Raw genomic sequence first — 21,076 nt, forward strand, 5'->3', positions numbered from 1 at the left:
TGCATTGGGGTGCCCAGCCCCAACACAGCCCTGATGCAGGAGGAGGCAGGGTAGCTAGGGCTGAAGCATGAGGTTTATTGAAGGTCTCCATCAGTTTCCATGCAGGATGCCCCACAGGGTGCACCAGAGCCTCACCACCCTCCTGTGGGGCCGGGTCCTCCTCCCTCTATGGCCTTGGAGCTCCCTCCCAGGTACTGCATGTTACAGGGACCCACCTCTTGTTTCTTTCCCCCTCGGGGGTCCCCCACCACAGGTTGCAAATGTGGGTGCTGCAGCCAGGGGTGCTGCATCAGGACAGCTCTGCAGGGCTGGCACCTTAGGGGTGAGGGGCAGAGAGTCCAAGCAGGAGAAATACCCCCTGCAGCCCCCCAGCACCACAGGGTGCATAGAGGGCAAGGATGCATGCGAGATGTGTGGGCAGGAGGATTTGTGCCCCCTGCCCTGGCACAGGGAGCTGGCTGGGGATGGCACAGAGGAGGGCAGAGAGCAGGATGCAGCCAGAACCTTTGGGGCAGCACATGGGGCAAATGCACAGCACCATCATGCAGATGAAGTAACACAGGGGCACGAGGCCATGTCCCCCTGGCTTCAGCGCTGCTGGAGCACTGCAGGGAGAGCTTTTTCACTTGGGGGGAGGGGGGGCTGCGGGAGCCCTTTGGCACTGGTTTGGTTCAGTGGGAAGCACCTGGGACACCCCAGCAGCGGTCCCTGCCTGCAGTGGGTCTGGGCAGGAGCAGAGCCACCGCAGGGGCACATGGCATAGAGGACACCTGCCCCCCATGCCCCCTCCCACCCGCTCTGGACTCAGAAGCGGGTGCTCTGGTAGTGCAGCCTGCGGATCTCAGAGAGGCGGCTGTCCCGGCAGTACGCGTCCCTGCAGGGACCTCCCCCTGCCAGTCACCGCCCCCCCCCACCGCTGCTGCTGCTGCTGGAGCTGCCACTGCTGGAGCTGCCGCTGCTGCACCGGTCCTCGTAGATGGAGATCTCGATCTGGGCACTGCTAAGGAGCAGCCGTGGGATGCATCAGCCACAGCCCCCCTGCCCGCTGCCGGTGTCCTCCCACCCTCACCCTCATCCCCCCTTATCCCAGAGGATACAACTCTCATGCCACGCTCCAGGGGGTCAGTGAGCAGCAGTCCCCGTGGTGCATAGACCTTCTCATTCTGCTCCTGGATATACTTGGAGATCTTCTTCAGGACCTGTGAGTGCAAGGGGGGCACTGAGCACCCTCCAGCCCTGGTTCCCCCTCCAACCCCTCCACTTCCTTTGCCCTCCCCAGGGCATCAGCACCTTCTCATAGTGTGTCTCCATGCAGAGGAAGATGAAGTAGGCAGTGGCACAGGCCAGGCACCCCTCCAGGTATGAGCTGCCCCCGATCTTCTCCGCTTCAGCATAGAACCCATTGAGAGTTTTCACGGTCTCCTCGAACAGCTGACGCTCAATCTGGGGCAGAAGCTGCCATGAAAAGATGCTTGGCCAGCAGCTATCCCCATCCCTGGGATGCCCTGGGGACTACCTAATCCTCTCCTTCCTTCTCAGCTGCTCCCTGCCCATTGCCCACCTACACCAAGAGCTCTGTGCCTCCACGAGAGCCCCCAGTCCCCAGGAGAGATGGTACATACTCTGCCCAGGGCAGCAATCCAGAGCTGGCTCAGGGCCACACAGCTCCCCCCCATGCCCTCTCCCTTTAGATAAACCCCATAGGACTCTGAATGTAGGGCACCCCCACGCACACTGCCAGGCATCCTACCCGGCTCTCCAGCTCCGGGGGGAACTTAGTCTGGAACTGGCATGTGGTCCCATCACTGTAGTCCCGCTGCACAAAGACCTTGGTGGCCAGGGACGCGCTGCGCCGCAGCTCCTGCAGACTGTGTACCTGGGGGTTACAGTGGGGTGAGCTGGGGGGATACAGCCTGGGGGTGGGGGGGATGAAGGTTGCCACGCATCCCACTGTGGGGCTATGGAAGGTGGTGCCATTCTCACAGACCCCAGCATGGTCACGTGTCCACGGTGGGACAAGGCCTAACGGTGGCAAAGGGATGGTCCTCGGTCCTCAGCAGGATGCTGGCAGGAGGAGGGGAAGAAGGGACTGTTGCTGTGGGGCTGCAGCAGCTGTGCAGCCAGAAGGACTGGGATGGCATAACCCTGGCATGCTATGGGGTGCCAGGACCCACTCCAGCCTCCAGGTGTTGGAACAGAGCCGGGATGGAGAGGAGGATGGAGGGGACAAAGGGAGAGAGTCAGACCCCTCATACTGCAGCCCCACATGGACCTCTCCATCAAGGACACCCCACCCCAACCCCGACCCCACGTCCCTCCAGCCCCACCGCGGGCACCCTGAATGCACAAGAGCCCTTCTGTGAGTGCGGACCCCGCAGGGCTCCAGCCCCACCCCGCACAGCCCCGGGCACCCGCGCACCCACCTCCGTGGCCATGGCGCTCCGTGCGCCCCGGGCCGGGCCGTGCTGCGCTGAGTCGGGCCGCGCGGGGGAACCGGAGCCGGCGGCGGGGCCGGGCCGAACCGAACCGAGCCGGGCAGAACCGAGCGGGCGGCACCGGCGCTGTCCGCGGTGCTGCTGAGCCGCGCGGCGGAGGCGGAGGCGGGCCCGGCCGCAACGTGTGCGCAGCCGCCCGGCCCCGGGGATGGGCGCCCGCTGCTGCCTGCACCGAGCCCGGGGGGAGCCGGACCGATCGGGGGCGGCTGTGGGGGTGGCTGGGAAGTGGCTGCCTGGGGGTGCTGCGGCGTGGAAAGCACAGGGGTGATGGGGGGCTGCACCCCACGGCAAGGACACGGGGGTAACGAGGGAGCTGGCCGTGGGGCTGGCAGCCCGCCCTGCCCGGGTAGGTGGCTGAGTGCTGCTCGTGCAGAATTTGCAGCTGCAGAGCGGGTGCCGCGAGCACAGAGCAGGCAGACATCAGAGAGGAGCGCTAACAGATTCCCTGTAATCTCTGCCCATTGACAGCTCAATTAGAGGCAGAGAAATGGCAAACGGGGAGAAAACAGACATTCTCCCTAGAGGAGGAGGGCACAGCAGGGGAGGGGTTGACGTGTGGTGGCACAGGGCCCATGCAGGGTGGAAGGCAGCAAGCCCTTCCTTTGCACCTGTAGGGACACCGGCAAAAAAAGCGACAAGCAGTGGGTGCAGAGCCTCAGCACTGCGCACACACATCTGGGGATGCACAGGTCTACATCTGGGGTTGCAGATATCCACACCTGGGGATATGTGCATCCCTGTAGGCATACGTGCATACCCAGGTGTGTCCCAAGATGCCCCCACACCCATGTCCCTCTCCCACACTGAATGTCACACCGCGTCACCACTCACCTCCTGCCTGGCAGTGGCCGTGCCAGTTGCCATGGCAATGTCTCGCCTGTGGAGAGATGAGGTTCACTCTCCCAAGCAGTGGAGAGGGGCCGAGAGCAGCTGTGGGGAGCACAGCTCTCCCTGACACCCCCGTGTGCATCCCTTGCGCTGTGCCCACCTGTGTGCCCCCTGTGGGAGCTGGGTTGGGCCATGAGAAGGGGCCATGGCTAGTGGCTGTCCCCTGGAGCTGTGACACTGGGTGTCCCCGTGGGGCTCCATGCTGGGCCTTTCTTGTGGGTTCCCACAGTGCTCTCCACCCCCACACAGCCCTTGGCCCCACTGCTCTGCCCCCAGCCCCTCAAGGCCCTGCCAGATCCCCTGCCAGACTCCCCATTGTGGGCTTCTCAGCTGTATCCAGATGGCCCTTCTCCATCTGCTGAGCCTGGGGGACTATTTTTAGGTTCCCTGGCAGCAGAGGCACTGCTCACATGGCTGTGGAAGGAGGTGCCTTTATTCCCATTATTCCCTACACCTAGGTGAGTCGCCCCACAGTCATGCCCCAGTTCCACTACCCTAATGCTGCTCTTGATCCAATAGCAACAAAAAAAACCCTTGCTCTGGGTTCAGCCCCACACAGCCCATGTTTGTCATCCCCTCAGCAACCCTGCCCCAGAACGGGTCCAGCCCTCATACAACAGGAGGGGACCTGTGCCCCCTCCTCATAGGGACTGTCAGCAGCTCTGCTTTAAAGGCAGCATGGCAGTGCCAGCCTTGGCAGCTGCTTCACACAGTGCTGGGTGGGCTTTAATTAATGGCGGGGGGAGAATGAGCTCACTGCCCCATTGAGGACAATGGTGACATTTGGGACATGGTGGGGAAGCGCTGATAACCTTTCCTGGGAGACAGCAGGTGTGCATGTGTCAGCATGGGAGGATGTTTCCCACACCAAATCCAGCATCCTAGCATTGCCTCTGCCCCACGGGCATCACAGGCCATGGGACACTACCCCATATTGCCCACAGCCTGAGGTGAGCACACTGCCATCCTCACAGAACTGCTCAATGGAGTGCGGGGCGCAGCACTGCCAAGAGGTCCCCGTGTCCCCATGCATGATGCCATCCTCGCGCAAAAGAGTCCCCATATGGGCCATGCCCCATCCCTGCACTGCATGGGGCTGGGGGCAGGCGGGCAGCACACAGTGGCTCTGTGTGCTCACAGGATTTATGAGCCAGGGCAGAGCTGCCGAGGGGCTGGGAGGAAGCCAGGGTGGCTGCGGCCCCACAGCTGTGCCCGGAGCACTGCCAGCTGCATTCCTGGGGCTGTGAGACAAGTGGGAGTGTGTGTGGGCGCAGGGCAAGTGCGTGGTCACCACTGCCTTCTGCCCGCCCTGGAAGTCTGCAATCCCAGTGTCTTGGCCCCACTGTGCCCCCCTCCTGCCCTCTCCTTCCTCCTTCACCTCACTGTGGAGCAAACTGAGTGCAAGGAACATACGGCACTGACTCTGGAAGTGCCAAGGATAGGGTCTGAGAGACTGGACACCACAGCACTGTGCCTAAGCTCCGCTTCCCATGGCAGCAGGATTTCCCCTCCTGCAGCAGAGCCAGAGCCTTGCACCAGTGTTAGTCCTTGTGCCTTGCTGCCCCTTGCACAGCCCCTGCCAGTGCTTCTACGGGAAAGTGGAGCAGCCCTCAGCAGGGCATGTTCCCTTACCGTGTCCCCAGGGCTGGCCATCTCCGAGGTCTCCACTGAAGAGGGACCAGCCCCCATGGTCCCAGTCCGGGTCTCAGTGCCGTGAAGTGTGACACAGGCGGTGGCAAGTGCTGGTGGCCGGGCTGCACAGAGTGACAGGCACAAGTGTCTGTCTTCCAGCCCACTGCGTGGGTGCTGGATGGGGACATGGGAACAAGTGCAAGAGGAGTGCAGAAGGGACCCCCTGGGGCAGAGACACAGTCACAGGACACGTGGCAGGAAAAGGACACATGTACCACTGCCCCCAGCCTTGCTGCCAGGAAGTGGCTCAGTGGCTCTAACGAAGATATCGTGACAGATGGTGGCCCAGCAGCTGGCAGGGAGCCCCTCACTCCCTGACTCTACCAGCCAGGGCTCAGGGTGAGGCATAGTCAGCATCACACCTGGGCACCTTGTGAGTATCCCACAGGCTCCCTCTGCCCCCATCACCCCTGCCCCTGGAGCTCCCGCTCCCTGGCCCCTTCCGAGCATAAGCCCATTGCAATTAGCTGAGCTGCCCTGCCCCAGCTCATCCATCATGGGTTAGCTATTTTCTATCAGCATTTTTCTCCAGGCAATCTCTCTGCTCCTCTGACAGCCCAATGCCTCCCTCCTGCTACCGGGCAGTCCTGATAACGGGTGGCTCTATCTTATCGTGCTCCCCGGCAGTTATACATTAGCAGTGCCATCTCTGGGGCTCAGCCCAGGGGAGGTGAGATCAGATCCTGGGATGGCATTGAGCATGCCTGAGCACTGAGCATCCCTGGGCACCAAGTATTCCTGAGCTCTGAGCATCCTTTGGCACCGTGCATCCCTGGGCACCACAAATCCAGGGCACAGGCAGGACAAACAGGCTGCAGGCATGAGCTTGGTGTTTTTGCACAGTTCCATGGCAGACAGCTCCTGATGGGTCTGGGAGGGGGGGGGGAGTGGTCCCTGCCCCCTGCCCAGGGCAAAGGGCAGCTGCTATCGCAGCCCACACCAGGCTGTTTGCTCTATCGCCCATTAACTGAGTCACCTTATCCGGCAAGCGGGAGCTGGGGAAAGCATGGGAGTGCTGACCAGGTCGGGACATCGATCTCCTCAATGGGAGGGGGTGCTCCAGATAACCCCTGCAGACAAATGGGTTTCTTATGGGGTCCTCATCCTAGCACCCCTGACCTGTCTCCAAGGAGAAGAGGGAATGTGGACTGGGCAGGTCTCAAGAAGGCTCTGGTTCTTCCCATGCCCTGGGCACCAGGGAAAGGGCCCGAGTGTCCCCTCCCAGCTCTCTCATTCCATCTCAATTGTGAGCAACTAGTTGGGGTGCCCCAGGATGATGCAAGGTGACACAAAACCCAGCTCTGAGGCAAGGGACGGAGCAGGGACTGCAGGTGGCACTGGGCACAAGTGCACCATGTAGCCTTGGGACAATCCCCACAACTCTACTCCAAGGGGGGCACAGGAGTAGGAACCAGTGTCTCCTGTACCCCAGGCAGGACGGGGTGTTGGTGAGTAGCGAGGTGCACTGTCCCTTCCCGAGTGCGTGGCATCAGAGGGATGCGGAGCATCCCCGTGCACCCACCCTGCAGTGCAAGGGAGGGAGGGAGGGCGGGAGCACAGCGGGCGGCCTGGCGTGGGGCCGGGGGGCCATGCCGGGGGGGGGGCCCAGCAGCCAGAGCAGATTGGCTGCCGGTGATGCCTGCGGGCTCCTTTGAAAGGGCAGTGTGGGAGGTGCCGGAGGAGCAGGCAGCGGCCGTGCGTCCCACTCGGCAGGCACGGCGATGCTGCGGGCGAGCGGCCCCGCGGGCACGGTGACACTGGCACTGCTGGCGCTGGCACTGGCACCAGGCGAAGGGCAGCACTACGACTACTATGGCTGGCAGCCGGAGAATGTGCCCCGCGGGCGCTTCTACGGGCGGGAGCCGCAGTGTGTCGACATCCCGGCAGACATGCAGCTGTGCCACGATGTGGGCTACAAGCGCATGCGGCTGCCCAACCTGCTGGAGCACGAGTCCATGGCTGAGGCCAAGCAGCAGGCCAGCAGCTGGGTGCCGCTGCTTGCCAAGCAGTGCCACGCCGACACGCAGCTCTTCCTCTGCTCTCTTTTTGCCCCTGTCTGTCTCGACCGCCCCATCTACCCATGCCGCTCACTCTGTGAGGTGGTGCGCGATGCCTGTGCGCCCGTCATGGAGTCCTATGGCTTCCCCTGGCCCGAGATGCTGCACTGTGGCAAGTTTCCTTCTGACCACGACCTCTGCATCACCGTGCAGTTTGGGAACAACCAGGCCACCCCTCCGCCGGGTAAGTGGGACGAGCACCGCGATGGGCTGGGGTCATGCACACATCCCTGTGCAGCCTGGGGCAACTGTAGGAACCTCCATCCCTGCTCCTACAGCCCTAGGCACCCAGCTGCATGCACAGAGCTGCCCCAGGGCAAGGCGAGTGGGTCAGCAGTGGGGTGCTGGGGGTGACTGCGGGACTGCGGGATTGTCACAGGGCTGTCCCCTTCCTCTCACTATGTACTATCACAGCCAAAAGCATCCAGCCTGAGCACTGCACCTGTGCTGTTCCCACACCCCTGCAGGTCCCCTGAGGCTGGGGAAGGGATATCGTCTGAAGGCAGCCTTGAGTCAGGATCAGGTTGTGTCACCTTTCACCCTGCTGCCTCCCTCACCCCAAGGCATCGGCAGTCAGGCACGGTCCCCCATTTCCTATTCCTCTTGGGAAGCGGGTGCTGGAACTCCTAAACATGTGGTGCTGAATATCCCTGCGTCACCTGGCACAGCTTCCCAGGGACAAAGGGGCTGCTCTCCTGCTGTGTCCCTACTGAGGTGACACAGGTGACAGCCATCAGTGTCTGGTGACAGTGGCTGCTCTCACCCTGCAGTGTCCAAGATCTGTACCCAGTGCGAGATGGAGCACAAGGCGGATGGCATGATGCAGCAGATGTGCTCCAGTGATTTTGGTGAGTGCTCCCCTGACCCCCCAGCCTCCTGACAGTCCCAGCTGCCCCCAGACGAGCCTAGGGAGGTTGGATAAAGGGCTTTCCTATGCAGGGACATCCCCATAGGACATTCCCCCTAGGACCCTATGTGCAGGGAATGGGGTGTACCATGAGAGAGGACATCTTGGGGGGACAGGTAGAACACGTGGGGGGGTCACTGGGTCCATACTAATTTCACAGTGGTGAAGATGCGCATCAAGGAGGTGATACAGGAGAATGGGGAGAGGCGCCTGGTGGCTGCCCAGAAGAAGAAGGTGCTGAAGCTGGGTCCCCTTAAGCGCAAGGACACCAAGAAGATGGTGCTGCACATGAGGAACACGGGCTCCTGCCCCTGTCCCCAGCTAGACAACCTAAGCGGCAGCTTCCTGGTGCTGGGGCGCAAGGTGGGCGGCCGCCTGCTGCTCCTTGCCATCTACCCCTGGCAGAAGCACAACAAGGAGATGAAGTTCGCCGTCAAGTTCATGTTTTCCTATCCCTGTCCCCTATACCATCCCCTGCTCTATGGGGCCGGGCAGCACTAGGGCTCTGTCCCAGGACTCCTGCACTTGCCCTGCTCTGCAACCCCAGCTCTGCACTCAGGCTACGTTCAAGGAAGCCCTGATCTGCACCCAGGACCTCTGCAGCCTCCTGAGCCCCCTACCTGCACATAAGACCCCTGCTTGACTTCAGCTGCACCCCAGACCCTAACCCTAACCCCATGCCCCTGCCCAGCTCCCATATTCCTGCCCTCTGTGACCACAGACTGCCTGCCTCAGCTCCCGAAAGCCCTGAGCTGTATGGCCCCAGCTCTTCAGCACCCCGCACCCTAGCATAACCCTACTAGAGTAAATTATTTTGTCTGAGATAAGCCTGCATCCAGCTCTCTGTGTTTCTTGGGCTCCAAAACCTTGGGGCATCCTGGGGGACACATGGAAGGAGGGCACAGGGCAGCTCAACAGTCCCTACTCGATCCCTGCTTCCGGCACCTGGGAAGTAACCACGGAGGGGCAGGAAAAAGGGAGAAAGAAATCTGAGGGCTGGGGGATGCATGGAGTGAGGGTGGCACCAAGTGCAGCAGGATGCAGAGCTGGACACTGCACCTCTCAGCCCTGGGTCCCAGGACTTCCTGCCCTGCAGCATTGGAGTGGGGCAGTCCCAAGTTGACTTCTAGGGTGGCAACAGGGTCCCCCTCAGCCTTGTTTACCCAGTGCATTTTTGAGTCTGCTGCATTACAGAGCATCCTGGCAGGATATCCAGACACCAGGATATTTACTCAGCACCAGGTGGCCTCACACAACAGCTTCTCAGGGGGAGGTGAGGGAAATTGAATAGGATACCCCATGCCTGGCTTTTCCCATTGCACTGCCCCACCAGCAAGGCACCAGGCACCTGCCCCAAGCAGGAATGAGTTCTGCTCCTGTTGTACTGCAGGGCAGGCCACAGCAAGCACTGATGCTGACAGCAGGATGTGCTCCTGTCCCACAGCCAGCACAGGAGGGAGGCAGCAAGCCCTTGTGACTGCCTGGGGCAGGTGGTTCCTGCCCCCTCCCTTCTCCACAGCCAGCATGGAAAAAAACTGAAAATTCAAATAGTGGTAGAAGGCATTTTCCAACGAGGCTGCTAAGCAGACTGCCATTGGAATAAACACCATCAATTATACCATTTACTGCACAACTCGAAGTACACAAATAAAACCCCATCTCCCACAGCCCGTGTTTATCTGTAGTCCTCTGTATTCTGCGTCATTAGCATCTTTCTGAGGAGCACTTAGACGTACATGGACACTGCATCCATCTCACCAAGTGTTTTCTCAAGAAAGACAAGTAACTTCTCCCCGTCCCCCACCACGAGCTGAAATAACCTCCTGCCTCTCTGCACACTGCCTCCCCCACTACAGCACCTTTGGAGCACACCCAGCACAATGTGGGCATGCCCATCACTGCAGAGTTCAGCTTTCCCCAAAATTTCCCAAGGGCAGAGCTCACTCAAGAGGAGGGTCCAGGGGCCCACAGCCAAGAGGAGGTCTCAGGCTTGTGGGAGCACTGAGACCTGTGCCCCCATCCAGATCATGCCTAGAGCAGTGGGTGTCCCAGCCCGAGGGCTCCAGCTCCCCCACCTCCCCGCCCCCAGAACTGCAGCTGGCTGGCAGGGGGCCCAGCCACAGGCACTCCCAGCTGCATGGCAGCCAGGGTCGCATTCCTGGGATAGCTGGGAGCTTTGCTGTTCAGCAGGGAAAGGTCACCCTTGTGCGCGTGGGCAGCTGCCAAGACCACCACCTCGGTAGGGCAGGGAGTGAGCCCAGCTGAACCTCATCCCTTGCCCAGCACGATCAGGCCCTGGCCCAGAGCAGCTCCACACAGCCCTGGGTACAGGGCAAACAAGACCACTGTGTGTCACAATGAAAATCACAGTAAGCGAGGGAACCATGTGGCAGACATGGCCACATATGAGGCAGAGGAACCAAGGCCACAGAGGCAGCAGGTGATGGAACAGCATTTGCTAGGGGAAGACAAGAGCCAGCTGTGGGCAGGAGGTTTATTGGCCATTCTCTATATATTAATCTGTATAGAAAGCAGCAGTCACTAAGTACACAGAGCAGCACCAACTCATGCCTCTTCTCTTGCTGCAGCTGCAGACCAATCACACAGCCCAGCCCAAACCTTTCTACCTCCTATGCTACAGCTGAATATGGGGGATAAGGGGGAACTAAACATGAACACAGTGGGACCACGGAGTGATGAGCAGGGTTTCAGCTGAGCCAAGACCAAGGGCTACATCTCCTGAGAAGAGCTCGTCTTTGATCCCAAAAACAGTCTTCCCACACAGAGCACATCACGGAGGATGGGAGAGAGCCCTGAGGCTGCTCTGAGCCTTCCAGGAGATGGAGGTAGGAGTAGAAATAGGAAGGATGGGTCCTCTGTCACAAAGCCAGGCCCTAGGTGAGCTCAGGGCAGAGTGCAGTCAGTGCAGGGAGTGCCTCTCGAGCAGCTGCCAGGCTGGCAGGGCAACTGCAGCAATGGGGCGCAGCTGTGGGCAGTGCTCTGCTGTAGGAAACAGCTAGTGCAGCACACTGCATGGTGAGGAGCCTGGGTCTGCCCTCAGATCAGCACTGGCAGGGGGAGCAGCGAGTGCTTGTGTCCTCTGGCAGGGCGGTACCACGCCGGGAACCAAGCAGCCTAGGATCCCCTGAGAAAGGGCAGAGCTCCCACTGTCCTTGGGCATGAGGCAACACAACTCCCATATGCTGTTTCAGTCACTTGATGAGCATCTGGTTGCACTGAGCACACACGAACACAGTCTCTCTCTGAGCTTCCGGAGCTGGAAAGGAAAGTAGGTGTCAGATGTCTCCACTGCATCACCCACCAAGAACCAGGGATTTCAGCCACGACCTGCTGGAAACCCATCAGGGCTCTGTTCTGAGCCACACAGCACTGCCCCCAACCACCAGGACTGGGGCAAATCCCTGCAGCACACAGCACAGGTGGGAGAAAGAAGGCTCTGCTCTTTTCCCCCTTCCACTCACCCGTGGCTCCCATCACAGCCTTGGGAACTTTGAAGGAGCAACACCTGGAGCAGAAGCTATTTCCACAGTTACTGCAGCTCCGCTATGGAAAGAAGTGGAGATGAGACATGAAGAGCACTGGCAGCTGCTGGGTCTATTCCAGCAAACTCCAGTACCAAGGCATTGCTGGCAGCACTCCCTGCTGAAGGGGAGAGTGGATGCAAGCCCGCATGACAAGAGATACCATCCACCAGTGACACCAGGATTAAACACTGGGTCTACAGGCAGGTACATTCTAACATCACAGAAAAGCACTGAAGCCAAAGGCTGCAGGAGGTTGACAGACTGCCATTTCCTATGCTTTAATTCTGGAGGGATGCAAGCTCCAGAGAATCCAAGACATGCAGACTAACTCAAGAGGAAAGGGGAAGGGGCCACATGTCTGGAGATCAGGGGGGCAGCAGGAGGACTGCAATGCACATCTGGAAAAGGCAAAAGATACACCCTTTCCAGAACTACATGATAAGCGTTATGCAAAGGGGCTCAGATTACAGGGATGGCTTTGCTCCTCTAGTCACACACTCTATGGTGGCTTTGAATCTTCTTCCCACTTCCTCAGGAGCCCAAAGACCAACCCAATCTCTGCTTCCCAGGAAAGTGGTCAAGTGACAAGAATGGGCCAAACTAAGGCACAGAAGCAGCACATTGGAAGCTGCCTCAATCCAAACCCCAAAGAAGCAGAAGGCACAAAGGCTCCCTGCCACCATTTAGGTATGTGACAACACCCAGCACTTAGCTGAAGTCATCCACTGTTGGGTCATGACTGAGAACAGCCATGCTAGCAACAAGAAAAGCCAGGACAAGCCAGACACAACACAAAACTTCTGCCCCAGTGTGGCTAGTGAGCGGGAGAAACTGAAAACTCACCCTCTTCTTCAGCACAGAAAAGGTGGCTCCACAGCCTGTACAGCTCCCTGGAAGAGACAGAGCAGAGGTCAGGCAGGGCCCTACTACCTGGTATCCTGAGGCACAAGAGCACCCACACCTGTTGTAAAGACCCTCCCAACCCTGCTGCCCCAGGAGAGCTATAAACACCGTTTCCACTGGGGGAAGTCATTAAGGTGCCTGCCCTAGCAGGTAACATGTCACTCTGTCCTCTCCCGTTCAGTGGTCACCAACAGGAGCAGCACAGACCCCACGCTGCTGAGATTCCCCAGGCAGCTCCTGCTCTCAGCCTTACCAAAGTTGTTGCTGGGGTAGCGCTTACGCAGGCGCTCAGTCAGGCGTGACACCTTGCTGCGGATCACATCATTTTTGCTCATAAAACCGTTGTCCGGAAGGCTGAGGTCAAAGTCTGCTGAACATTGAGAGCCCTCATCATCCTCCTATAAGGAGCAAAACCAGATAAACAGAGAGCAGTGGGGGGGGGGGGGGCTAGGGCAGCCTGTCCCAGTGACAGGCATGAAAACAGGAGGCTTCACCTGTCAGCGTCACAAGCTACTGCCAAAACAGACAAAGGCTACCAGTTCCAGATGGGAAGAGATACCCTCTTGCACACCTCAGCACAGCAGTACTCACCATGACCAGCAGCTGGTTCTCCTTCTCCCGCAGCATGGGACAGAGAGGAGAGGCAGTAGAGATGGAGTCAAACTGCAGAGGTGCCCAGCCCCACTCCTGCCCTCCCCAAGCATCCACTTTGCCCCACCACAGCAGTCCTCTGCCCCAATTGCCTGGTCTGCAGGCACAGCCCACCCCCATCAGGCTCAAACCTCAATAGCATCCTTGAACTCTTCATCAGGCTCTGCCTCCTCTGCCTCCTCCACACTGCCAGGGGTAAGATCCTGCAAGAGATTCAGAGCTAGTCGTGTCCTATTTCATCTCCCTCGAAAGTAGGGGCCACACTTTCAAGGCAGCTCTAGAATGAAACATCAGCTCACTGGCAGACCCATAAAGTGAGCGTCAAAATGTAGGGTGAGCCCCTGCCTCCCCAGGGTAACTCCAAACACATAGCAGGGTGGAGTGAAGAAGATCCCAGTAGAGCAAAGCATTTCAAGATTGGCTCCCAAGCCAGGCACACAGGCTTCCAGCAAAGCTACTTTGTGTGCAGGTGGACAGAAGCAAAACCAGACCCAAGAGCTGAAGCTGAAGCTCCCACTCCACATCTCCGAGTCCTACCACCACTCACCTCTGTGCTGGTGGGTGTGGGAGTCCGGTCTGGTGGGGCATCAGTTGGTAAGGGCTTGACAGGCTCTGGAGTGCTCTCAAGGGGTTTGGTGCCCAAACTCTGCTCAACTGAGGCCTTGAGCTCCTTTATCACTGGTAAGGGGTAATACAGCTGGATCAGAGTTGCACTCCCCTTCCTTCAGCCCCTCCACACACATGGCTGCAAGAACCAACCTCCAGCACTCAAGATAGGTCAGCAGCTCCCACAAACTTCCTCTGTCCAGTGCCTTGAGCCCTCTGGCTCACACACAGACATTAGGGAAGCTACTGATCTGGGGAGAGGAAGGAATTCCCCACCTGCCCCAGTTCAGACCAGGGAACAGCGGGAGCTCAGACACAGTTCAACCAGACTGACGTGCAGCTCTCCTTCCATCCAATAGGGCACTTGCAGTCTAGTGTCACACATTCACCACATGCACTGAGAGCATTTCAAGTCGTGTAGAGCCAGGCCAGGGAAGGGAGGTGATGCTCACATACAGGCTGCATTGCCAGGTCCCAGTACAAGGAAAAAGCACCCACAACAGGAGCCGCACAAGACGAGAGTCCCACCTCTCAGATCCAAGCCCCAGGACCCCACCATCCACCCTGCACTGCTGGGTGCCGACCCCAGAACATTAAGTGCTCTCCAAGGTCCAGGTCCCATGGCAGACACATGAAAGTGTGCTCACAGGAGGTCACTGACAAAAGATGAGCACAGAGTCCACAGCTTCAAAGGGTCTTTGCATAACCCATCACACACAGGCCCCCTCCAGGAAGAGCCTTTACCTTGGTAGAACTGGCTGTTACCCAGGAAGAGAGTGCTGTTGAGAATGGCCATGACCCAGCAGAGCGGCAGCAGGTAAAGGATGCAGACAGAGCCCAGCAGCGCTCCATAAAACCTGGGGAAGACCAGCAGGTCAAGAGAAATCAGTTTTTCCCACAGCATAAAACTCATCGTCCCTCTCCTTGTCCTTTGTCTGCTCTCTGCAAGCACCAAATACACCAAGAGTAGCTCTACTGCTCTGGTCCCTGTCCCCTCTAAGCCAAGCAAAGGGCACCCAATGCAGTCCCACTCACTGGGATGAGACAGTAGGGTTCTCCCAGTACAGCACTCGGTACACCGCCTCACAGCTGTAACACAGCCCACTCAGGAACCCCTCCAGCTGAATCAGGCTGAAACGAGACCGCAGAGTTAAGAAATGGCCTCACAAACACACACGCTGGTTTGCTCCACTCACACCGCATGACTCAGGGAAGGTGATTCCACAGGACAGGAGGGTGCCGGACACTCACAAGCACTTGACCTGGGCGAGGGCCTCCTGGCGTGAGAGCTGCACTTTGCGCAGGTCCTCACGGCGCACGCTGTGGTACTTCCTGCGCAGCAGCTCCCGCTCCGAGGGCCGGACGCGGCACGTCTCCTGCAGGTAGCCCAGCAGGGCCGGCAGCAAGACGAGCAGGGCCAGCACTGAGTACCAGGCGGCTGGAAGGAGTAGCACAGCATCAGCTGGCAGGGCGGCGGGCCGGAGCCCAGCACCGCCGCGCACACACGCGCACACACACGCACACCTTGGTCGAGGGTGAGGAGGAGGAAGTTGAGGCCGAGGCAGACGAGCAGCGAGCACAAGGGCCGCTGCCACCTGTGGGAACAGAACACGGTGAGGGGCGGCAGCCGCGGCCCCAAGCCCAGTCCCGGCCCGCACCTACCGGAGGAGAGAGCGCACACCGTCAGCCGCATCCCGCAGCGGCTCCAGGTACAGCTCCAGCCGCCGGTAGCTCCGCACCAGGTCCAGCAGATCGAAGGCGGCGGCGGCCTTGGGAGGCGATGGCGGCTCCGACGAAGCCTCACCGCCCCCCGTTGCCGTTGCCGCTGCAGCCTCAGGGCCGCCGGCCGCCCCGTCCCGCTCTGCCGCCTGCATACCCGGCCCCCCAGGACCCGCACCGCGCCCCGCTTCCAGGAAGCGGCCAGGTGCGCCGTGACGTCACCCGGCGGCGCGGCACGCAGCCAATCAGAAGAGCCGGGGTGGGAGGTGAGGGCGGAAGCCCCGCCCAAGCGATGGCAAAAAGGCGGAAGTGGCGGCGGCCCCGTAGTGGCCGTGAAGGTCCGTGCTGGGTCTGGCTGGTGGAGTGGCGCCGTGCGCTGAGCTGGGTCTGATTCGACTCTGGCCCCGCGCCGAGGCCCGGCTTAGCTCGGAGGGCGCTGGAAGAGGCTGGGTTCATCTCTTGCTCCCAGCCCTGGCTGCGTGGAGCTGCCCTGCAGAGCAGCACGTGCTCCTGCTTCCACCTTACTGCGAGCAGGGCCCATCCGTGGAGCACGGCCCTGTGTCACCCCAGCGCCGGGCACAGAGCTGTGTCTGATGCTGGCCTTAAAGCATCCGGCCCTGGGAGGTGTCAGGTCCCCAGCCCTCCCGAGTCCTGGCAGTGTCCAGCCTAGGAAGGGACCTTTTCAACCAGGAGAAACAAAGCCTACAGGAACGCAGCTCTGTGTGGTTCTCATCGTGTTCTGCCACACAGCCCTGAGCTGCAGGAAGAGCTCACGTCCATATCCCTATCTCTAAATTGTAGAGAGATGGGTTTGAGGGGTGGACCATTCTGTGGACTGAGGATTAATTGTGTGATTGTAGCTGGGGGATTGTTGCTAGTGCTTCTATGTCCAGGGAGGAACTGGTGACATGTGATGTTCCCCAGGGGTCCCCCTTTGGGGACTAATATGTTTTAGTATCTTTATCAATGACATAGACCAGTGGGATTGCATGTAACCTCAGCAAGTTTGCTGATGACACTGATGCATGGTGCAGCTGATACAACAGAAGAAGAAGGGGTACCATCCAGAGAAGTCTGGACAGGCTAGCAAAGTAAGCCCCCAGGAACCTAATGAGTTCAAAAAGGCCGGGTGTGAAGGGTTGTGATTGGGTCACAGCAATCCCAGATATGTGTACAGAGCGGGAGGAGAACTCCTTGAGAGCAGCCCTGCCAAGAATGACTTGGGAGTCTGGATGAATGAAAAGCTGGACATGAATCAGCAGTGTGCTCTTGCAGCCTGGAAGGCCCAGTATCCTGGGCTGCAACAATGGAGGAGTGGCAGCAGGGGGAGGGAGGAGATTGTCCCCCTCTGATATGCCCTCATGAGGCCCCATCTGGGGTACTGTGTCCAGGCCTGGGAACCTCAACACAAGAAGGATGTGGAGCTGTTGAAATCGGTCCAAAGGAGGGCCATGAAGGTTATCAGAGGGCTGGAGCACCTCTCCTATGGGAACAGGTGGAAGGAGCTGGGCTTGTTCAGCCTGGAGAAGGAAAGGTTTCTAGGAGACTGCATTGCAGCAGTAATGGTACTTAAAAGAAATTTATAATCAAGAGGAAGACAGACTTTTTTCAGTCTGGTAGTAACAGGACAAGGAGAAATGATTGTAAACTGAAAGGGAAAGTTTAGGTTAGACATTAAGAGGCACTGGCACAAGTTGCCCAAGAAGCTGTGGGTGCCACATCCCTGGGGGCATTCATGGCCAGGCAGCCAGCCTGTGGCAGAGGAGTGGAATTGGGTGGGCTCTAAGGTCCCTTGCAACTTAATCATTCTGTGATTCTATGATACACAGGCACCAAGTTCTGTCCCATCCCTGGAGGGAGTGGCAGGGCTGGGGCAGCCCATCCTCAGGGGCAGAGGTTTGAACCCCTCTTCCAGAGACCAGTAGCTCAGCACCAGGAGTCCACCCACAGCTGCAGAGTACACTGGGCCCCTACAACCGCTGTTTCAAGTGGGGTGACCCCAAGACTGCAGAGCCAAGTGTAAGCTTGGTTCATCTCCTGTCCCCTGCAGGTCCCAATCCTGCTACAAAACCCCAGACACCAAGCGAGCGTCAGTGTTGCTTTATTTGGAATGTGAATCCAGAGGCACCAGAGAAGGGGCTGCAGTAGGATGGTGGCATGTACAACAGGCAGCGTGGGGTTGTGGGGCAAGGCACTTTTGGCAGCTCGTGCAGGCAGCCTGGACCTCGGGGCTGCACTGGAGCACGCAGGAGCTAGCAGTGTCTGGGACCAGCCCTGACACAGAGTAGGGACAACACATCCTGCCAGGGGGTGGCCCAGGGGCTGGCAGAGTGCAGGAGCACACAGGTATCTGCTTAGACAGCCCTTGGTGATAGAAGCTGTGATCTAGTGCCAGCTCAATCCCTCCATGCCATTGCTGCTGCTACCCCCACAAAAAGGCACCAGGTGACAGCTGCGGGGGCCACAGTCCTCCAAACTGAGCCTACGCAGGGGCTGGGACAGTCCTTTTCTGCCCTGAAAGCAATAAGAGAATGTGTCCTCAAGCAGGGTTAGGACAGCTGGTGGCCAAGGCAGCTCTGGCATGGTGCTCCTCCAACACTTCCCAGTCTCTGGTTGCCCAGTGCTTCCACTGACCCCACACAGCCCCGGCCACCTGTGGGGTTGGTCCAGGCCTCACTACCAGAGCCCTCCCCTCACAGACAGTCTATGTCCTACAAGGGTACTGCTGCAATCACTCTTCCATTATCAGTCTGCGGGCAGCACAGTGATGGAGATGGAGACGTATTCCCACAACAAAGAGAGTTGAGGATGACAATCCAAGTGCAGTGGAGCCAGGCAGGTAGGCTTAGGGGTCTTTGTGGCGGGATGGGAGCCCCACTCCCAGTGCAGAACCAGCCAAAGGATGCAGCAGCAGCACTGAGCTCCAGGCTGCGATGACAAAAACACCAAACTCCAAGGCTGGAGGAATGTGTTGCCCCGCCTTGCTCACAGAGGCAGCCTGCAGCCCCCTCCCTGCCACGGGCTCCAGCAGTAATGGGGGCTTTGCTGGGTTCAGCTCCAAGGTGGGATGGAGCATCTGGCATTGGGGCAGCAGTTGGTGAGGCTGTGCCCACGGTGGGTAAGGGCTGTGCCCACAGGGTTCCGGGAAGACACCGGACGTGGAGGAGGGGCCCGAGCTGGGGAAGCTGAGAGCAGAGCAGAGCCTCCATTAGGCAATGCGGAGGCCTCAGGGCTGCCAGCAGGGTAAGGGCTGGGCCCAGCTTTGCTCCACTCCTCCAGCACAGCATTCATCTCCCCAGGGACAGAGTTGGCACCCACCTGAGCACACCCAGGGCAGGAGTCAGGCAGGGCCCCACAGGGCTCCCAGCAGTTGTGGTCCACTTGGGCGCTCCCTGCTTGGGTCCTTTGATTTGCTTACGTCCATCTGTCATTCTGTGCGGGATGCAAAGGGGCTGATGCAGCAATCGGTGCCCACTGTCCTGGCAGAAGGTCTCCATCTGTCTGTCCATCCATCCGTGCAGAGGGCAGTGGAGGAAGCGCGGTGCAGCAGCCGGGAGGGGACAGAGCAGCGGAGTCACCACGTCCTAAAGCAGGGCCGCGGTCCGTCCGTGTGCAGGAAGCGGGGCAGCCACGGGGCTCAGACGATGTCACGTTGGTCCCGGCAGCGCCGTGCCAGGCAGTAGAGCCCGGAGAAGAGGTACAGGCAGGCAGCCACGGCCCCGCAGACAGCAGCTCCCAGATAGGCTCCGTAGAGACAGCGTTGGCTGTAGCCCGGCAGATTGCAGTAGCTCTTTTGCCCGGCTTTGTGGCCCATGATGCCAGCGGCGGCCGTGCAGAGCCCGACACCCAGCACCAGGTCGTGCACCAGGTTGGCCAGCAGCCAGCGGGAGCCCAGCCAGGGCACGAGCTCCCAGCGCCCCAGCGCGCTCAGCCCGAAGAGGCCCAGCGTGAGCAGCCAGACGAGGACGGCGGCGAAGAGGGCGAAGTGGGCCGCTCCTTCGTACCAGTGGGCCGCCACGGTGAGCCAGAAGGCGGCGCCCACCGCCAGCTGCCCCAGGCGGAGCAGCCCCAGCGGGCTCCGCAGGAAGGCGCGGTGCAGCCCGAGCGAGCCGCGGGGCGGCGGTCCCGGGGGCGGCGGCGGCACGGCCGGGGGAGCCGTGCGGGCCATGGCGGGGCGCTGCCTGCTGCGGGGCGGGAGGGACTCGGCGCCCCGGCAGCACTTACTGAGGGCGGCTGGCCGCTGCCCAACATCTGGCGTCGAGCGGTCCTCCCCGCACGGGGCCTCTCTCCTCCCCCGCCCCGCCTCCCGCCGGCCCACTGCGCGCGCGGAGCCCCGCGGCCGCCCCCCGCCGCCTCCTCTCCCAGCCGCCGCCGCCGCCGCCGCCGCCTCCCGCGCCACGGGGCCGGGGAGCTCGGCGGGACGTCACGGCGGAGAACGGAGGAGCGCGCCGTCGGGGAGCGCGCGCCGGGGTTCCCTCGTTACGTCACGCGGGGTTTCCCTTCGGGGTGACGCGCGCTGGCCACGCCCGGGGGCGGAGCCTCGCCCAGCCGACCCTCCCCGCCTTGTTGACGTCAATGGCGCCACGTGGCCCACCATTTCGAGAGGCGGTGCGGCCACGCCCCCTCCCGACGGCGATTGGTCCGTACGGAGAAAAGTGGGCGCGGATTGGCGGCGCCGCGCGGGGCGGGGCGGATCCGAAGAGTGAATGGACGAGGCGCGCGGCGCGGAGCGGCGGCGGGACTGCGGGGCTGCGGCGGCGCGGAGCGGTCCTGGGCGCGGCGGCGGGAGCGCGGCGGACGCGCGGCGGCCGCCCCCAGGTCAGTGCGCGGGGCTGGCGGACGGGAGGCGGGGGCGGCGGCAAGCGGGTCACGGCGGGGACGGCGCGCCGGACACCGGCGGGCGCCGAGCCGGGCCTTCCCGCATTCCTGGGCGCGCCGCTGGCGGCCTGCCCGCGCCGCTACGGCCCTGTCCCGGGCGGGCTGAACCGGACCCGCCGCGGCCTCACGCCGTCCTTCCGCAGCGGCCGGGCCATGGGAACGCCGGCCTCGGTAGCGAGCGATCCTCCGGGACGAGCGGCGCCCGCCGCCCGCGGCCGCAAGCGGGCCTCGGCCAACATTTTCCAGGGCGTGGGGCTGCCGGAGCTGCGCAGCCTGTTCCAGAGCGGCGGGGCCGAGAGCCCCGAGGAGCGCGCCCGTCTCGTCTGGCGCTACGCGGGGCAGCGCCGCATGGCACGGGTGCTGCGGCAGTTTCGGCGGCGGAGAGCGGAGCGGCGCGGCGGTGAGACGACGGCTTTACGGCGCTTCGGCCGCCTCCGGTAGGTGCGGGCCGGGTCGGCGAGGGGACCGCGGCCGAGACGCGCCCTACTCACCGCCGCCCGTTTCCGCAGCATCACCGATAAGGAGCCCGAGGAAGACGGCACGGACGCGGTGGCCTCGGGGTCCCTGCAGCAGCACTGAGACTGGGCAGCAGGCCCGCCGAGGACACTAAGTGTACAGGACTTGAGTGCAATAGTTAATAAAAGGTGGACAGCGGTGGCTGGGTGAGGCTCCGTGGCTGTGACAGCGGTCCCACCTCTGCGATAGACCCAGCACCAGCTGAGACAATAAGGAGGC

The 21,076-nt window shown here is 60.9% G+C and overlaps 5 protein-coding genes across 9 annotated transcripts; 2 read left to right on the forward strand and 3 right to left on the reverse strand.

Moving 5' to 3' along the window:
- Window positions 1-40: 40 nt before the first annotated feature.
- Window positions 41-6,305, reverse strand: GOLGA7B (golgin A7 family member B). Of its 4 annotated transcripts, none has more exons than XM_031597653.2 (7): window positions 6,195-6,305; window positions 5,016-5,189; window positions 3,327-3,372; window positions 1,751-1,876; window positions 1,291-1,443; window positions 1,098-1,199; window positions 41-990 (listed from the first exon to the last, which is right to left on the reverse strand). In XM_031597653.2, exons 1-7 carry the CDS (start codon window positions 6,257-6,259, stop codon window positions 898-900), a joined length of 759 nt encoding a protein of 252 aa, XP_031453513.2. In that variant the 5' UTR covers window positions 6,260-6,305; the 3' UTR covers window positions 41-897. The 4 variants fall into 4 exon arrangements, with proteins under 4 accessions (XP_031453513.2, XP_090001490.1, XP_031453514.1 ...); XM_090145364.1 differs by lacking the exon at window positions 6,195-6,305 and adding an exon at window positions 6,052-6,167 and having other exon boundaries at window positions 5,016-5,137; XM_031597654.2 differs by lacking the exon at window positions 3,327-3,372 and having other exon boundaries at window positions 42-990; window positions 5,016-5,137; window positions 6,195-6,285.
- Window positions 6,306-6,554: 249 nt separating this feature from the next.
- SFRP5 (secreted frizzled related protein 5) lies at window positions 6,555-9,803 on the forward strand. The gene is made up of 3 exons (XM_031597647.2): window positions 6,555-7,316; window positions 7,903-7,980; window positions 8,200-9,803. The coding sequence occupies exons 1-3, from the start codon at window positions 6,797-6,799 to the stop codon at window positions 8,538-8,540; spliced, it is 939 nt and encodes a 312-aa protein (XP_031453507.2). The 5' UTR covers window positions 6,555-6,796; the 3' UTR covers window positions 8,541-9,803.
- A 716-nt stretch (window positions 9,804-10,519) lies between these two features.
- Window positions 10,520-15,694, reverse strand: ZFYVE27 (zinc finger FYVE-type containing 27). Of its 2 annotated transcripts, XM_090145356.1 has the most exons (12): window positions 15,407-15,694; window positions 15,269-15,339; window positions 14,996-15,182; window positions 14,780-14,875; window positions 14,489-14,601; window positions 13,686-13,816; window positions 13,270-13,341; window positions 13,079-13,099; window positions 12,741-12,885; window positions 12,428-12,474; window positions 11,522-11,603; window positions 10,520-11,316 (listed from the first exon to the last, which is right to left on the reverse strand). In XM_090145356.1, the coding sequence occupies exons 1-12, from the start codon at window positions 15,616-15,618 to the stop codon at window positions 11,252-11,254; spliced, it is 1,242 nt and encodes a 413-aa protein (XP_090001482.1). In that variant the 5' UTR covers window positions 15,619-15,694; the 3' UTR covers window positions 10,520-11,251. The 2 variants fall into 2 exon arrangements, with proteins under 2 accessions (XP_090001482.1, XP_031453502.2); XM_031597642.2 differs by lacking the exon at window positions 13,079-13,099.
- Window positions 15,695-17,191: 1,497 nt separating this feature from the next.
- Window positions 17,192-19,752, reverse strand: MARVELD1 (MARVEL domain containing 1). Its single transcript, XM_031597670.2, has one exon. The coding sequence runs from the start codon at window positions 19,629-19,631 to the stop codon at window positions 19,101-19,103; it is 531 nt and encodes a 176-aa protein (XP_031453530.2). The 5' UTR covers window positions 19,632-19,752; the 3' UTR covers window positions 17,192-19,100.
- Window positions 19,753-20,048: 296 nt separating this feature from the next.
- AVPI1 (arginine vasopressin induced 1) lies at window positions 20,049-20,998 on the forward strand. Its single transcript, XM_031597673.2, has 3 exons — window positions 20,049-20,281; window positions 20,485-20,778; window positions 20,851-20,998. Exons 2-3 carry the CDS (start codon window positions 20,495-20,497, stop codon window positions 20,918-20,920), a joined length of 354 nt encoding a protein of 117 aa, XP_031453533.2. The 5' UTR covers window positions 20,049-20,281; window positions 20,485-20,494; the 3' UTR covers window positions 20,921-20,998.
- The last annotated feature ends 78 nt before the right edge of the window (window positions 20,999-21,076 follow it).

Source organism: Phasianus colchicus, chromosome 8 (assembly GCF_987193195.1).
Source record: "Phasianus colchicus chromosome 8, bPhaCol1.hap1.1, whole genome shotgun sequence".
NCBI lineage: Eukaryota > Metazoa > Chordata > Aves > Galliformes > Phasianidae > Phasianus > Phasianus colchicus.